The sequence below is a fragment of the Desmodus rotundus genome, chromosome 2, assembly GCF_022682495.2.
Source record: "Desmodus rotundus isolate HL8 chromosome 2, HLdesRot8A.1, whole genome shotgun sequence".
Taxonomy (NCBI): domain Eukaryota; kingdom Metazoa; phylum Chordata; class Mammalia; order Chiroptera; family Phyllostomidae; genus Desmodus; species Desmodus rotundus.
This window is the reverse complement of record NC_071388.1, coordinates 25369299-25387768: the sequence shown is the minus strand read 5'-3', so window position 1 is coordinate 25387768 and position 18470 is coordinate 25369299. Positions and strand designations below refer to the sequence as shown.

The 18470-nt window shown below is 36.3% G+C and overlaps 1 protein-coding gene and 1 pseudogene across 1 annotated transcript in view; one reads left to right on the top strand and one right to left on the bottom strand.

Annotated features, from left to right (window-relative positions):
• IFT80 (intraflagellar transport 80) overlaps positions 1 to 18470 on the top strand; it is a 100346-nt gene that overhangs the window by 11613 nt on the left and 70263 nt on the right. The window contains exons 3-5 of the mRNA XM_053918056.1: positions 1629 to 1848; positions 8647 to 8757; positions 11376 to 11444. Of these exons, the coding sequence (XP_053774031.1) occupies positions 1629 to 1848; positions 8647 to 8757; positions 11376 to 11444 (400 nt within the window). The remainder of the gene's footprint in view (positions 1 to 1628; positions 1849 to 8646; positions 8758 to 11375; positions 11445 to 18470) is intronic.
• Positions 13564 to 14854, bottom strand: LOC112307070 (ubiquitin-conjugating enzyme E2 D3 pseudogene; annotated as a pseudogene).

Below are 18470 nucleotides of genomic sequence, written 5' to 3'. Positions count from 1 at the left end.
AGGCTATAGCTCTGAGTGGTGTGGCTCAGTGGGTTGGACGTTGTCTGGTGAAGTGAAAGGTCACGGGTTCAATTCCCAATCAGGGCACATGCCTGGGTTGTGGGCCAGGTCCCCAGTTAGGCATATATGCGCAAGAGGTAATCAATTGATGTTTCTCTCACACATCAATGTTTGTCTTCCTGTCTTTCTCCCTCCTGTATCCTCTCTCTCTAGAAATAAGTAAATAATTTTTTTTTAAAAACATCATTTAGGCTATAGAAATTTTTTTAGTAATGGTCTAGTGATATCCTTTATTTATTTATTTAATTTATTGACTTTAGAGAGGAAGGAGTGGGGGTGACATAAATTTGCTGTTCCACTTATTTATGTATTCATTGATTGATTCTTGTATGTGCCCTGACTGGGGATCGAAGCATAACACACAACCTTGGCATACTGTGACAATGCTCTAACCAGCTGAGCTACCTGGTCTCTTTTTGTTTAGATTATATTTTGAGTTACCAGTATTCCAGTTCCACTTTATTACCTATTTATCTTTAGACTGTTATAATCTTTCTATAATTTCTTTTAACGTTTTTTTGTCATTTGCTTAATTTGCCATGTTTTGAAGTATTAAAAAATCTTAGAACATCCCAAAATAATTATGGCCCACTGTCTCTTTTTCCTTGAAATGCTCAGATAAGCCAATAGAAAGCACTGACCAGAAGAGGAGGAAGTAAAAGGATTAGTCAAGAGAACAAATAACCCACCTAGGAATGATCCGTAATGTACAATTCCAGATGTAAACAATAGAAAGTGTCCCTCATAAACAAACTGAAATGCCTTCTCTAGATATACAATTCTGCTAGGATAAGCACCCTGTTCTGATGGAGGAAGTGAGGGCTACTTGATTTATCAGAAATCTTCCAGATAAATCAGAGACTAAAAAATGGATTAAATAAAGTAAGAATTTTAGGGTTCATCTCTTAGCCAGCACTGTACACTTTAAAGGTGAAGTCAGTTGTAATTGAACTATTTCCTGAATTTAATGTCAATAAGTTTGGTAAGATTGTAGTTTCAGCTGTTAAGCTATAGGTTTTTTCCTAGGTAAATTGTTATTATAATATATAATTTAATCAGATATTTTACTATTAGATTTCAATACTGTATTAACACTTGATTTTTAAAAAACTTATCAAAATAATACATACTTATTTTAATAACTTAAATGATACAAGTATATGTAGATAAAAGAATATAGCCCCCTTTTCTCCCTGTTTATTCCCCAGTAGTTTAGCGTATATCCTTCCATACCTTTTTATCTGTTCCATGTTTTTGCGTATCTTTTGGCCTTGTTTATAGAATATCTTGTAACACAATTTTCAAATTTCAGTGTAGTAAAATCATTTTTTTTTCTTTTGGCATCTGATTTTCTTAACTAGCTTTCCGTTCTTACAACTGTTTTGATTAGATGCACATTTTCCTTTAAATGGAAAGTATTGGAAGTCATAAAATGATAACTACATTTAGAAGCTTGAAATGTTTCATTCTATTTTATACTCATTTTATAATCTGCACCTGAAAAGTCTTTTATTATTTAAAATTTAAGACTGTTGTGTATTTTATGTCTCCTTAACTTGGTGACACATCAAGAATTAGTAAGCTGTGTGGGCTGGACTACTGCCGAAGAACTGTACTCATGCAGTGATGACCACCAAATAGTGAAGTGGAACTTGCTGACCAGTGAAACAAGTCAAATAGTAAAGCTTCCAGATGATATTTACCCGATAGACCTTCACTGGTTCCCAAAAAGTTTAGGTACAAAGAAACAAACTCAAGCAGAAAGTTTTGTCCTCACAAGTTCTGATGGTAAGTTTTTGATGTTATGTGCTCATCTTTATGTTTAAAAGACATCATATTAATATGACTTTATGCTTTGAGTTGTTTCACAAACTGGTATTTGTGGATCTGTTTGTCTTCATCCACACATTTTGTCCATTTCTATTTGGTCAATTGCTTTATGTATAATACAAGCTATAAAACTATTGTCATGAAAGAATGTGAATTAAACTGGTGTATCGTGGGGTTGAATCTGGACCTTTGGCTTTATTTTTTCTGTGCTCTCTCGTACTAGTTATTAAGCTGTTACCAGTTTTGGTTTCTAATTTCTTCAAATTGAACTTCATGACATAACTACACTAAAAATAAGGACAAACACATACTCATTTAGTAAGCTATCTTTATTTTCTCGTACATGTTAATTTCTACTTACAGAGCTGGAGATTTATTTAACTTGGTCATGGCTTTATTACTGGTGCATAAAGAGCATGATTTTCTGCTTTTTAAGGGAATGTTTTAATTTTCTTAGAAATGATTAGAATTTTTGGCCCTTGCTGGTGTGGCTCAGTGGATTGAGTGCCAGCCTATGAACCAACGACTCACAGATTCAATTCCCAGTCTAGGGCACATGCCTGGGTTGTGGGCCAGGTCCCCAGCTGGGAGAGTGTGAGAGGTAACCACACATTGATGTTTCTCTCCCTCTCTGTCTCCTCCCTTTCCCTCTCTGAAAATACATAAAAAATAAATAAATAATTTGACTTGTTTTTGTCTGTGTGACACTTTACCCACTCTGTCAATTAAGAGTACATTCATCAAGAGTAATAGAAAGTTACTCAGCTAACACTTATGCACAGATGTAGTTTTTTGGCTCACTTAGCTCCAGGGATAGATCTTTAAGCACAGCTGCATCAGACCCCTGTTCTTAGCGTGTCTTGGATAGGCTTCCCCCTACAACATGAGCATCATCGCAGCCCACAGCCCAAGTCTTATTCTACTATAAAAGAAATATCAGCAGAGAGAGTGCTTCTTCCTAAATATTTCTTTCAGGCAAGTAGTAGAGAGGGTGGTGGGAGATCATGGGGTAACTTGCCCATCACTTAGTGAATTACTTTCAAGGGAGTGGGTCATTTGCTCAATACTACAATACACAGTAGGTTGTTTCAGAGTTGCCAACCCATACTACTGAAGAAATTAATTAGAATTCAATATTTGTTTCCTGTTGTTATCTTGACACTGATGCTACAGAGTCAAAGTCCTGTGTTCAAAAGTTACTTGCATTTCCCCTGCTTAAGTGCTATGTCATTCATTTAAAATACAGTTAAGTATATTTATTTCTATTTGTTTTCCATTTAAGGTTTTCCTCCCTCCCATTCTTGTTGATTTGATTACTTTTTGTGTATGTTAAACATTAACATGGGTGGTTCCACAAAGTAAAAACTGTATTAAAAAATATACTTACTCAGAACAATATTACTACCCTCACCCACCCAATCCCATACATCTTGTTTCTGTTTACTCCCTCTAGGTAGCTAATCTTTTTGGTTATGGTTTATTCTTCCTGTATTTCTTTTGACAAAAATAAACAAATGCATGTATATTTTCTTATTTCACCTTTTTAAAAGAAGTTACACAGAAGATGGCATATATTTTCTTTGCATTTTCCTTATTAAACTCAATAGCATATGAGGATTGAATTTTATCTGCTAAATATGAAGAGTAAATCTAATTAGTCTTGATAATTTCTGTTGTCTGAGTGTTCCCTAAATTATTAAGATAACTTAATTACACTTAACTGAAGAATAATTGCTTGGGTCTTTATTTCACATTGGCTTTAGATAAAACACTTTCTGATAGGAAAAAAAAGTCTAAAAATATAATTTAAGAGATAAATCTGCAAGATTAAATAAGGGAAAATACATTAGGACTCTTGAAACTAGAATGTTTAGTTTTATTTTGGGGTTTACTGTATAAAAAAACAAATAAGGTAGCATGCCACAGCTAGATGTGGGAAGAAGAGAGACTCAGAGCAGCATAGTTGGGTATTTTCTCCCAGGCTAGGATGAGGAGTATCTGGGGTCTTATGAAACAGAAGGAAAAGGATGACAGATCAAAGAAAAGAAGTGGAAGGGTAAGACAAAGCAGCATCCAGAGGAGGAAAAGAAATGTTCAAGTGGAGAAGAAAGGGGATGACATTAGGAGGTGGTCAAGGAGTTTCCTTCCAAATAAAGATCTGAGGTGTTTTATATATCAGTGCCATGTTCTATGTTAACCCAAAACTTTAAGTTAAAAAAACCCCTATTATTCTGGTTTTAGAAGAAGCCTATATAACACGAGATCTACCCTCTTAACAAATTTTTATTGGACCATGCAGTATAGTTAACCATAAAAATAATATTGTACTGTAGATTTCTAGGGCTTTTTCAATTTGTGTGATGTTAATCTCATACTTAAAAAAAAATTCTCTTCAAGATTTAATTCATTGTGTAAGACGTTTTCCAGTTACCACCAACTTTCTCCTCTTAATTTTTCCACCTCTACCCTGTCAGAAAAGATTACAATTTTTGAGTTTGTTTGTCACTCTTCCAGTGTTTCCTTTGTCTGACCCCCTCCCTCTTCTGGTCTTAGTGGTGATGTTCAAAAAACATCCTTGGGTTTGGGGCAGGTCCTGAACATAAAGCAGCCCTTTGCCAAGTATTTTGTCTGACCAGTAATTCTCTCTTCAATACTATTTCCTCTTTTTGAACATGTCATGCAATTGTATTCCACTTTTTAGAGGAGACATTCTTTAACAATGTGTTAAAAAATTTACATTTTAAGAAGCATTGAATTATTTAAAATGCATTAGGGGATCTGCTATGTTAAGGAATTCTGGTATAAAATATTTTGTAAAGCCAATAAACATTCCTTAAGTTATATTTAGTGAAAGTTGATATTTTCCTACATTGTATTAGATATCCTGTAATAATCCCTACATTCTCTTATTAGTTAGTATGTCCATTTTAAAACCCCACTTTAAAAAGGATTTGTGTGTTTATTTCTTTTTATCAGAAGTTAGCAGTTACTGATATCTGTGGCTTTTTACAACCATCTGCCAAAACATTTCTGCTATTAAGCATTCTGCAAGTGCTCATGTGCCCTTTTTTCCTAACACTCTATTCCAAGCCGCCTTATGTTTCCATGGACACTTTTTAAGGCATTTCTAATTTAAAAAAATGTGTTTCATATAACTTTAATCTACTTCCTCTGTTCTTTCTTTTTATAACATTTTCCTCTTTCTAGTTTATCTGTAATAACAAGAGATTAATTTTATACCTCAGAATTTAAATATCCATGTTTATATACAAGTTATTCATTGTTTAATAAATGAATAAATGAATCATATTGGTTATATTATCTTCCCAACCCCACCCCTAGCAAATAATTGGAAATAAATTTATTGCTCTCTAGTTTTAGGCTTGCACTTTTAAAAAGTTACGGAAAATCTGGGGAGAAGAAGAACCAAAATGAGTAATTATTGGTTTTAAATATTTGATATATGTTACTTATATTTATGCTTTACTCTGGGGTGTGCTATTGAAGCAATTTATAATAATCAGCCAATATACAAAGGCCAAAGATTTATTAAGTGCCAAATCTATGCAAAGAGCTGACCCTAGTTATCCCGATGTGCTGTATTATACACGATGCTGTGTATAATGCTCACTTTTTTGCCTGAATTTTTGAGGGAAAAATAAGGATGTGCATTATACATATGTATAAGGATTACGTACCATGGGTATAATAATGGGCATAATAATCCATGTATAATGTGCACAAAAACATGAGTGCACATTATGCATGGGAGCACATTATTCACAGCAAAATAATGGTGTATCTTCTGTGAAGTCATAGGAAGCAAGAATGATTTTAGCACTTGTTAGAAAGTCAGTATTTGGTATTTTATAATAAGAAATATCATTGACCAAAACACATAAATTTCTGAAGTATGGAGTAGATTAAAAGGTGGTTTCTGGATTCTTCATTTCTAGTTTAAGAGTTTGGATAATTTCTTTGGTGATGGATTTATTCATTATATCTAATAATTGTGTAGTATGTGGATATTCTGTGCTAGGCAATTATGCTAACGTTTGGTGAAACAGACCTGATTAAGTAAATAATGGCCACAGGATTAGCTTCCCACTTACTATGTCATCTTTAGTTTCCTCTCTTGAGATTTCCTCCTCTGTATGTTGTCTGTAACTTTAAGTTAGTGTCATAAAGAGAATAGTACCACAGTTTAATTCAAAGTAATTATTACATTGAAAAATGACCCAGAGGTAATTATAAAATTAAAAGGAAGGCGTGGGGAAAAGTAGATGGTGCTGGTGGTGCTAGTGGGTGGTTGGATGAAGGAAAAGGGTAGATTATCATTGAAGCGCTAGAAAATGAATGAGAAAGGAAACAATGTCAAAGCACTCCATTTTTAAAAAAAATTTATTTTTAGTTACTGGGTATGGTTGCTGAGTTGGTTAAATTTAACAAATGCTGATTATATAAAAGCATATTGCAAATAAAAAATATCACTAAAACATGGCCTCATGCCCTGAAAGAAATCACAGCCCAATAAAAAATGCAACACACCTACAAATAATGTACACCGTGTGTAAAAAAGAGGGAAAGACTTTGTTGGTGGGAATGAATAGGTAGTCAGTGAAAGAACCACAAGGTGCTAGGTGTTAAATGTTTTAAAACCATCTGTATCAGAGTTCTCCAGAGAAATGTTTTAAAGCCATCTTAAGCATCTGACTTAAATATATTTTTAATGAATAGTTAATATTAAGCCAGATCTTGAAAACATTAAGTTAAAAGTGAATTGAAACAAAGTAAATCCTCTGAGGCAAAATTTGGTTAGGCAGCCACGTTATTTTACTAACCCCCCCCCATAATTATACATGAATACACAAATTTATATACAAGATTTGGTCAGAAGGTATCCAGCCATGTAATATAAAAAATAGAGACATTTATTGAAGAAGATACACAATACAAGAAACATTGTACACAGGACAATGATGCCTCATTCTCCTTCAAAGTAGGCACCTTGGGACCTCACACAGTTCTCCCAATCACCATCAGCTGCCCCATCGTTTTTTCCTGAATCTCATTGTGGATCTGAAATCTCTTCCCTTTTGAAGGTTATTTTAGTTTTGGGAAAAGCCAGAAGTCGCAGGGCGCCAGATCTGGGCTGTGGGGAGTCTGAGTCACCTGGGCGATTTGCTATTTCACCAAAAACCTGCACAAGACATGATGCACAAGTGGGCTCATTGTCATGAGGAACCTGCCGATCATCGTTTGCCCATAGCTGAGGCCTTCTGAATCAGTTTCTGCAGAGGAATGTTCAAGGCTAATGCAAAACTTGATGCATATTCATTGCTCTACTCAGTCATTTTGAATGTGATAGCCACACAGTACACATGCTCATTCAATGGCATCTACCGCCCCCACTGACTAGTACAGTGAAGGCATTATTTATTGTTCATGCATTCCCATTCCAGTCCACTCTCTTTGGCTGCCAGGTTACATCAATGTTGTGCAAACTGTTCTTGTTATATTAACAATGGCTGGACTTGTTCTGGACAGACCTCATATATATTGATTTGGGTAATGTTTCTAATTTCGTTATACTTAATTAATTTACCTAATAACACAGTGTGTTTTATTAGACTTCATGATCATTCAAAACCACACTGATCTTTTCTCAGATTACTGTAATACTTACTCTTTGCACAGTTGATTTATCCCCTTGATATCTCTTATATACTTTGTTTATGTACTTTAAAGATAGAGTTTGTTAACTTTTCCCCTGAATATGGGTTAGGCAAAAGTAGGTATACAGTTGTGAGTACATGAAACACAGAGTTTATTCTTGTATTATTAGTTATTAATTATTGTATTTTTTCATGCAAACAACTGTAAACTCACTTTTGGCTCACTCTGTGTGAACTTTTTGAGGTTGGCAACCAAATAGCCTGCTTTTTTAGTCTACCTGGTGCCTGCCACAATGTAACATCATATAAGGCAAGTATTTTAAAATTTGGGATTATTAGTTGTTAAATTAACTAAACAAGGAGGCCATTAGACTGAGGTGACTCTAATGCTATCGGCCCACATATGCAAATCAAAATCTAAGCCTGTAAATGCCTCAAGTTTATCACAATTGAAACCTAAGGACAGCCAAACGTAAACAGCCAACTAACTAGGCTTTAAGCTATAGTCAATAATTTCCTTAGCTTCTGCCATTTCTCTATAAAAGCCTCTCTCTGAGCTCCTGTCAGGAGCGCTCCTAACCACTTCTGGTTTGGTGCTCTGATTGGAATCAATTTTTGCTCATATAAACTCTTAAAGTTTTAAAATATGCCTCAGTTTATCTCTTAAAACCATTTCACTATCTTGGTTCCTCTCCTCTACACCTTTTCCTGCTTTCAATTGCCTCTAAAAAAAATAAATAAATGCAAGCCTGCAAAAATGCTTAAATAGAAGGAGTTCTTGACATTTCTTTGGGTTCCTTTTGGCCATATCCAGCAAAGTTTTATCGTCCCTCTGAATTATCATAGCATCGTTTATGTATTTTCTTACACTACTTGTTTCAAGGTTTTATAATTTTGTTTTTGTGCCTGTTTTCCAATAGATTGTGCGTTCCTGGAGAGTAAAAATACTTATATTTGTTGTCCTTTTGTCTTCAGTGCCTAGTACTATGCTAATTAGTCCAGTAGTTGGTAGTTAACAGATGTTTGTTGATTGAATAAATTCATTTAATAAAACAGATTCCTCAACTATAATTTCTTTCAGGTAAATTTCATCTGATTTCTAAGTTAGGAAGAGTGGAAAAAAGTGTAGAAGCTCACTGTGGAGCAGTACTTGCAGGAAGATGGAATTATGAAGGAACAGCATTGGTTACAGGTAAGTTGTCTGCAAAAATGACAGGTTAAATGAAGTTTTCAAAGAAAAATTTTCAAAGGAACAAAATATTTTCTTAGAAACAGTCTTTCACTCATAGTAAATAATTGGCACAGTAATGATCTAGGCTGCTATATAATGTTATAATTCAGAATGTCATTTATTACTAGTTTTCTTTTACTTAATATATTTTATTGATTATGCTATTACAGTTGTCCCATAGTTTCCTCTCCTTATTCCCCTCCACTCTGCAACCCCCCTGCCACCAACATTCCCCTCACCTTAGTTCATGTCCGCGGTTCGTATATTTAAGTTCTTTGGCGTCTCCATTTCCTATACTATTTTTAACCTTCCCCTGTCTATTTTGTACCAACCGTTTATGCTTCTTATTCCCTGCATCTTTTCCCCCATTTTCCCTCCTCCTCTTCCCCACTTATAACCCTCCAGGTGACCTCCATTTCTGTGATTCTGTTCCTGTTCTAGTTGCTTAGTTTGTTTTTATTTCTTTTTAGGTTCAGTTTTTAATAGTTGTGAGTTTGTTGTCATTTTACTGTTCATATTTTTGATGATCTTCTTTTTCTTAGATAAATGCCTTTAACATTACATATAATAAGGGCTTGGTGATGATGAACTCCTTTAACTTGACCTTATCTGAGAAGCACTTTATCTGCCCTTCTATTCTAAGTGATAGCTTTGCTGGATAGAGTAATCTTGGATGTAGGTCCTTGCCTTTCTTGACTTTGAATACTTCCTTCCAACCCCTTCTTGCCTGCAAGGTTTCTTTTGAGAAATCAGCTGACAATCTTATGGGAACTCCTTTGTAGGTAACTGTCTCCTTTTCTCTTGCTGCTTTTAAGATTCCCTCATCTTTTTTTTTTCCCCCAAAAGTTTTTATTTATTTGTTTACTTATTTTTAGAGAGAGGAAAAGGGAAGGAGAAAGAGAGGGAGAGAAACATCAATGTGTGGCTGCTTCCTGCATGCCTCTCACTGGGGATCTGGCCCACAACCCAGGCACATGCCCCAACAGGGAATTGAAATGGTAATCCCTCAGTTTGCAGGCCAGCACCCAATCCACTGATCCGCAACAGCCAGGGCATCTCTCCCTATGTTTAACCTTGGGTAATGTAATTATGATATGCCTTAGTGTGTGCTTCCTTGGGTCCAACTTCTTTGGGATTCTCTGAGTTTCCTGGACTTGCATGTCTATTTCCTTCCCCAGATGGGGGAAGTTTTCCTTCATTATTTTTTCAAATAAGTTTTCGATTTCTTATTCTTCCTGTACTCCTTCTGGCTCCCCTATGGTTTGGATATTGGAACATTTAAAGTTGTCCTGGAGATTCCTAAGCCTCTCCTCATTTTTTGAATTCTTGTTTCTTCATTCTGTTGCGGTTAAATGTTTATTTCTTCCTTCTGCTCCAAATTGTTGATTTGAGTCCCGGTTTTCTTCCTTTCACTGTTGGTTCCCTGTGTATTTTTCTTTATTTCACTTTGCATAGCCTTCACTTCATAGCCCCCAAAGTTAGTAAGACTTTGAGATAGTTAGTAAGACTTAAGATAATATAAACGTATTATCTTATAGTTTCTGTGAGACAGGGAACAGTTTAACTGGGTGGTTCTGTCCCAGACTCAAGAAGTTAGATGGGGCTGCAATCATACGAAAGCTTAACTGGGGCTGAAGGATCTGTTTGCAAGATAGCTTACTCACATGGCTGTTGGCCAGAGTTCTTAGTTCCTCTGTTGGCGGAGGCCTTAGCTCCTTACTACATGGGTCTCTCCATAGAGCTGCTTGTGTGTTCTAACAACAAGATAGCTGGCTTCTCCCCACATGAGTGATCCATGAAAGAATAAGACAGAACCTGCAATGTATTTTATGACCCACCCTTGGAAGTTGTACTCCATCATTTCTACCATTCTATTCTAGTCACTAAGTATAGCCCACACTGAAGGAAAGAGAAATTAAACTCCACCTCTTCAGAGGAGGAACAACAAACAATTTGTGGATGTGTTTTAAATTCACCACACCGTCCCCCAGGGCCTTCTGTTGGACTTTTCTCAGTGAGTTGTCACCTCTTACTTGTTTCTTCAACTTCTCCTTTTTCAGTGGTTTCTTTTTCAGTGCATTAGAGTGTTCCGATGTCATCCATTTTGAAAATTGAGAAGAAGTAAAAATCCTTTGTTAACCAATAACTCTCTCTAGCTACAGCTTCCTCTTTCATTTTAACCCTTCAGACAAACTGTTCAAAAAAAGTAGTCTACTGCTTCATCCGTTCAGTCCCCTACTCATTGGAATTCAGCTGTAACTCATCTGATTACCCTGAAAGTACTTTTCTTAGAATTCTAGGATGGAGATTTCAGTGAAAATGAAAGCATTATTTCAATTATATACTCATAAGTCTTCTAATATTAAAAAATAACAATTTTTGTCATGGAAGGATACTTTGATAATATTTCAATGAAATCTTACGGTTACGAAGCACTATTATTTAATTAGAATGAATTTTGTCCTAATTTTAAATATACATTAATATAGATACTGCTAATTTTTACATGTAAATTTAATGCTTACATTTAAATTTATTTCTTGTAGCCAAAAATGTCAATTATCATTTTCTCTTTACAGTGGGAGAAGATGGACAAATAAAAATCTGGTCAAAGACTGGAATGCTAAGATCAACTTTAGCTCAGCAAGGTATGTATTATAGTAAATAAAAATGTCTTAGTGTTTTCCTTTAAATACAGTCTAATATCATTTCTAAGACCAATTTTGGTCAGTTTCAAAAGCTGAAATCTCATTTCTATTTATACTTTCTCCTCTTATTTTCCATGTTGCCTGATGTACTATGGTACCTATGTTATTCAAGCCAAGAAATATATGAACGACTCAAGGGCTTTTTCTTTGTTAGTGAATCCATATGAACACGGTTACAGGCTAATGGTTTTTTAAAAAATAATTCTGAAGCATTATGCACATATCCCATCTAAAATAGGATTTAGTATCTGCTTAAGTAAATAATAGTAATAGAAAATACTGAGTTTCTCCTGACTTAAAAAGTCCTAGTAACTTCATAATATTAGCACCCTTTCTAAATATATTGTATATTTGATTGCTATACAGTGGAGGGGAGCAGACACCCTGATGACCCCAAACTTGGTAAGCTACGTCTACTTAGTGCAACATCTCGGTTTTCCGTGTTAATTGGGAAGAAGTACCCAGAGAGTCAATCTATAACATGGTCATTCCTGTTGGGGTTTAAGTTGCATAAGATTTTTTTTCTGTATAGCAGATTTATTTTCCTAATTACATTTACCTAGGAACGTATAAAGCAGATTTAATGTTGACCTGAGGACTTAATCAACTGATCTTGAGAAACAGTTGCCAGAAAGCTGCTTGCAGACTATTCTTCAGATTATATGATAAAGTCATACATACCGTGAAGCATTTCCAACAACTGACTAATAAAAATTTATACATTTCATTTTTTAATGCTTATTGGCCATTTTTTTATATGCTTATTGGCCATTTGTATATCTTCTCTGGAGAAAACTTTTGCACACTTTTTAATTGGGTTGTCTTTTTATTGCTGAGTTGCAAGAGTTCTTTATATATTCTGGTTAATAGACTTATTTGATAAGTTTTTTATCCATTCTGTGATTTTTTAAAAAACTGTCTTGATATCTTTTAAAATAGAAAAGTTTTGATGAAGTTCAGTTTATCCATTTTTTTCTTTAATTGCTTCTGCTTTTGGTGTCATATCTGAGAAACTGTTGCCTAATACAGAGTCATAAAGACTTACACCTATATTTTCTTCTAAGAGTTCTATAGCTTTGGTGCTTGCATTTAGGTCTATGATTCATTTTGAGTTAGTGTTTGTCTATGGTGTTTATTTTGGAGAGGGATGAGTGGTGCTCTTTTTTTTTTTCTTCCTCCAAACTACATGGGTAAATAGGATTCTCTTAAAAGCCAAAATACAGATTATGTCATATTATAATATAGGTAATTTTATCACATTCATATCATATAATGATACTTTTCCATCAACATTCCAAATAACTGTATAACATCAAATGGCTATGAAAGGGCCAATCATTTTTATCCTATTTGAATATCCTGTTTATTCTTTTCAACCTCAAGATTTATGTTAATTATAAAGTTAATGGGCAAAATTAAATTAGGATTTCTTATTTTATTTAACCTCCTGGTATTTCAGTGGAGCAATCTGATATCTTTTTCTAGGCTAAGGATTACAAATTTACTATAGAACCATGCATCTAAATTTTGAGTTTTTGATCATTGGTGCAACCCACACTTTTCTAATAAGGCGCAGACTTTTCCTGTTTTATCTTTGAGAAAAATTATTAGAAAAGTTAAGTTACAATGACATTAACCTCAAAGGAAGAATTCCTGGTTATTATAAGGTTTGTTTGATTTATTGGAAACTACAAATTTTGAGGGTGATTATAAATCTGAATTACTGCAAGCTGGATGCTAAAGGCTCAACTAAGGTTATGTTAGGTGGAAGGGGGGAACATCTGCCTCCTTTGAGGAAAACCCCCCTAAATTTTGGCACAAAAATGAAATAAAATAAGCCTGAGTTTTTGTAAAACTTGGAATTTAGTAAACAATGTTGAAAGCATTCTTGTGATTTTTACTATATGTTTATGTTAATTTCTACTCATTTTTTTTTTTTTGGTTTATGCAACTTTATTGGAGAAAAATAAATCAATTACTAGCAGAGCTATTAGTTGATCACTCATCCATTGACAACTCGCATCATTTATTCAGTGCTATATTAAATAGTGTATTGGCAGATACATTAACTAATAGCTCCAAGCCTCCTAACAATTTAAATGAAAATTACAAAATGTTTGAGACCCTATTTTGGAATACAAAGGGTGTTTGACTTCCAATTTCCATTCTCTAGAACAAGAACAGGTCATTCCTTTATTGACATGCATAAAATACATCACATTTTCTGTTCTGCTGATGCTATAAATTCAATACCAATTCTCCAGCCACATCAGTTATGAGCATAAAGTATATCATGTAACCTCAGATCTCTAACAGTGGAAGGCTTGTACAAGAATGGATGCTGCTACAACAATGCTGCTTCCTTTGATGCGACAACTGAGCATCCATCTCCCTCCCCCTCACATGACTTCTTCAGCCTGTTAGAGCAGTGAGGAATGGTTTCAGTCTCATAACCAAGTTAGAGTGAAGACATTGGCCACATAATACACATGCTCCATTTTTTAAAAAATTCTGAATCTTGGGCAACTGTTCTCTTGTAACTACTTTACAGTTTCTAAAAGCAGTTATTGTCCAAAGCTGGAAGAACTTAAGTCTTCTCAGATGAGCATGTGAATGAATGGAGGGAGGTAAACAAAAAATAAAATTAAAAAAGATGAGGTCTGATAGGGGAGCAGCCGGATAAGAAAATCAAAAAAGGAACAGTAATTTAAAGTTTATTCCAGCTATAATGCAGGTTATTCTGACTTTAAGGTAGCATTGCATGGCATACTTCTGAGTCCATTCCCGAGATATTCTGTTGTACTTATCTCTGTCTGTTTTATAGATCTGTGCAATCTCTGGCACTAGGGGGTCATCTGGGTTTGGATCACATAGCAGTGAACAAATGGATAAAAGAACTTTAGAAATAGTTAAAGCAGGAGACCACTATGATCTTAGAATATCGAGACAAATGCTGCCATTACTATTAATATTTGGATGATAGATTCTTGTTGTAAGTGCAACCTTAGGTGGTTTGAAGGGGTAGTCTGTAGGAAAATGAATTGTCAAAAAGAATACACTGCCTTGATATGGGCTGTCATTAGGTCCCATAATTGTGGCTTGCCAATGAAACATATCATCCCCAACTGGACCTGCAGAACATTGTGCTGGAGGGTCACAGGCCAAATCACTAAGTTCCTTATTAATCCGTTTCAGCGCCAAAGTCTGTGCTTTGCGTCTGGCTCCTCACTATCTCGGTCTGTGCTCAAAGGTCCGGACAAAACTCTTGATTATCCCGGCAGCAGGGAAGGGATTGTCTCTTCGTCTCATACCGGCTCTGCCAGACACAGGCACTGAAGGGCCGGGGCCTCCCTCAAGCTGCGACCTTGGCCTCCTCCCTGCGCAGCAGCTGGTGCCTCCCCGGCCCTACGGGGCTCATGCGCACGACACAGCCCTCTACTCATTTCTTGATGAGTAGAAATTAATTTTTTGATGAACCAGATATACAAATAGAAAAAGTCACAGTCATTACCTTCTCCTCTGATACAGAAGAAGGATTAATCCCAAGTTTTGAGGGGAAATTTGACTTAGTTTAAAAAATGATTCTTACTAATACATTTGAGGAGTTGTTTTTCCTTATTAGAGAAAAGTAATGTATAGGCTGGGGTAATTATAATTAAGCCCTATCATGTGTTACATTATATAGTATTTTAATTATAGATTAAAATTGGAATAGAGTATTGCAAACCTTTTTCACACTATATTCAAGTGGAAGAATGCAATGACAAAACATGGAACCTGTCCATAATGAATTTAATAAAAGAAGTTAACTGGAGATATAAAGAACTACAATACAAGGCAGAATGTGCTCACCGCTCTAAGGTGCTGTGGGAAGACAAGGAAGGCAGAGATGAGTACTTATGGGGGAGAAAGTATCAGAAAAGCTTCCTGGAAAAAATTCCAGCATCTTTTGGCTGGTCTTTGAGGGATGAAGAAATTAAGTAAGGAAATGGATTGTTTCTGCAGAGGAAGTTAGATGATTAGAGGCATAGAGGTGACCAGCATAAGACATGGAAGTTGGGTGAGTGTGAGGGAGAGCATACCCTTAGGGCCAAGGTGTAGGCCACGTGAGGGACTGCCAGAGGGACGAAGACACAGATAGTCTCAGATGCTTCATGGAGGGGTTTGGAGTTTATTTCATAAGACTTTTATTCTAAAACCCCGAAAAAAAAATTGAGCAGGAGAATAAGAGATAAGGATGTCTTTTAGGAAAATTACCTTAGTGATAATATGCAGAGTAAATTAGAGGAGATAGAGATTAAATAAGGGTGGCTACTAAGGAAGTTACTGAAATGTTCCATGCTAGTGTGGATTTAGGTTCAAACACCAAGGCAGTGGTGATAGTAGTTGAAAAAAAATGAATAGTTCTTCATGGCTGAGAGGAATGGATACCCTATAAGAGGTAAGAATTCAGAGGGAAGAATAAATAAGGAGATATGTGTGGAGGGATGATAGCTTTGAATATGTAGTGTTTGAGTTCTGACATGTCTTTGGGGCAAGTAGAAATATTGTTAGAGCTCAGAGGTAAAGGCTGAAATATTAATGTGAGAGTCAGTTACAGAAAGGTAAAAGGTGAAGCTAAGGGGGAAACTGAGGTCCCTAAGGGAAAGGTGGCTGATGGAAACTAAAGAAACAAAAGCCTCCATTTAAACTTTTTCTCTGTATTGACCCAGTGACTTACATAACCAAAAAGTTCCTTTTTTTTAAAGTCTATTTTATTGATTATGCTATTACAGTTGTCCCATTTTTTTCCCCTTTACTTCCCTCTACCCTGAACCCCCCCACCCCGCACCAGCATTCCTCCCACTCAGTTCATGTCCATGGGTCCTACGTATAAGTTCTTTGGCTTTTCCATTTTCCACACTATTCTTAACCTCCCCCTGTCTATTTTCTACCTACCATTTATGCTTCTTATTCCCTGTACGTTTTCTCTCATTCAACCCCCCCTCCCCGCTGAAGAACCCTCCTTGTGATCTCCATTTCTGTGATTCTGTACCTGTTCTACTGTTGTAGTTGTTTGCTTAGTTTGTTTTTATTTATTTATTTTCTTTTTTAGGTTCAGTTGTTGATAGTTGTGAATTTGTTGTCATTTCACTGTTCATAGTTTTGATCTTTTTCTTAGATAAGTGCATCTAACATTTCATATAATAAGAGCTTGGTGATGATGAACTCCTTTAACTTGGCCTTATCTGAGAAGCACTTTATCTGCCCTTCCATTCTAAATGATAGCTTTGCTGGATAGAGTAATCTTGGAGCTAGGTCCTTGCCTTTCTTGACTTTGAATACTTCTTTCCAATCCCTTCTTGCCTGCAAGGTTTCTTTTGAGAAATCAGCTGACAATCTTAGGGGAACTCCTTTGTAGGTAACACTCTCCCTTCCTCTTGCTGCTTTTAAGATCCTCTCCTCAATTTACAATAGCCAAGTACTGGAAGCAACCTAAGTGCCCATCAGCAAACGAGTGGATCCAAAAACTATGGTATATTTACACCATGGAATTCTACGCAGCAGAGAGAAAGAAGGAGCTTATACCCTTTGCAACAGCATGGATGGAACTGGAGAGCAAGTTCACATTATGCTAAGTGAAATAAGCCAGGTGGTGAGGGACAAATACCATATGATCTCACCCTTAACTGGAACATAATCAATAGAAGAAAAAAGCAACAAAATACAACCAGAGACATTGAGGTTGGGAACAGTCTAGCAGTGGCCAGGGGGGAGTGGGGTGGGGGCAGTGGGAAGAGGGGATTGCAGGAACTATTATAAAGGTCACATGGACAAAATCGGGGGGGAGAGTGGAGGTGGGGGAGGGAGGTGGGTTCAGCTGGGGTGGGGTGGAGGGATGGGGAGAAAAGGCATACAACTGTAATTGAATAACAATAAAATTAAAAAAAAAAGAAAGATTCTCCCTTATCTTTAATCTTGGGTGATGTAATTATGATGTGCCTTGGTGTGTGCTTCCTCGGGTCCAACTTCTTTGGGATTCTCTGAGCTTCCTGGACTTCCTGGAAGTCTATTTCCTTTGCCAGATTGGGGAAGTTCTCCTTCATTATTTTTCAAAATAAGTTTTCAATTTCTTGCTCTTCCTCTTCTTCTTCTTCTAATGGCACCCCTCTGATTCTGATATTGGAACATTTAAAGTTGTTTGGAGGTTCCTAAGCCTCTCCTCATTTTTTTGAATTCTTGTTTCTTCATTCTGTTCCAGTTGAATGTTTATTTCTTCCTTTTGCTCAAAATCATTGATTTGAGTCCCAGTTTCCTTTCCTTCACTGGTTCCCAGTATATTTTTCTTTATTTCACTTTGCATAGCCTTCACTTTTCCTTGTATTTTGAGGCCATACTCAACCATTTCTGTGAGCATCCTGATTACCAGTGTTTTGAACTCTGTATCTGATAAGTTGGCTGTCTCTTCATAGCTTAGTTCTATTTTTGGAGCTTTTATCTCTTCTTTTATTTGGACCTTATATCTTTGTCTTGCTGTGTCTGTTTCATAGTAAGGGGCAGAGCCTTAGGTATTTGCCAGGGCAGGGCAGCCCAAGTGGCTGCTTTGTGGCACTGTATGTGGGTAGGGGTCAGAGAGGTAACGATGCTACTTGCTCGGCTCTCTGCAGCTTTCAGTCACTTTCCCCACTACCCACGAGCAAATTGGTCCCTTCTGGTGCTGATTCCTGGGTGGGTGGGTTTGTTTACATTTTAGGACCCTGTGGGTCTCTCCAGTGAACTCTCTTGTGAGGCTGGGAGTTTCTCCTGCTGCTGCAACGTCTGTAGATTTTTACAGACAGGGGTTTTAAGGCTTTCTTTTCCTGCTCTGGAACCCTGGGTTGTGCAGTCTGTCTCACTCCCCAGTTTATCAGATGTGGGACTACCAGCCACCACCTTGCCTGCCTGGTCCTCCAGTTGCTACCTTGACCACATCTTCTCTGCCTGCCC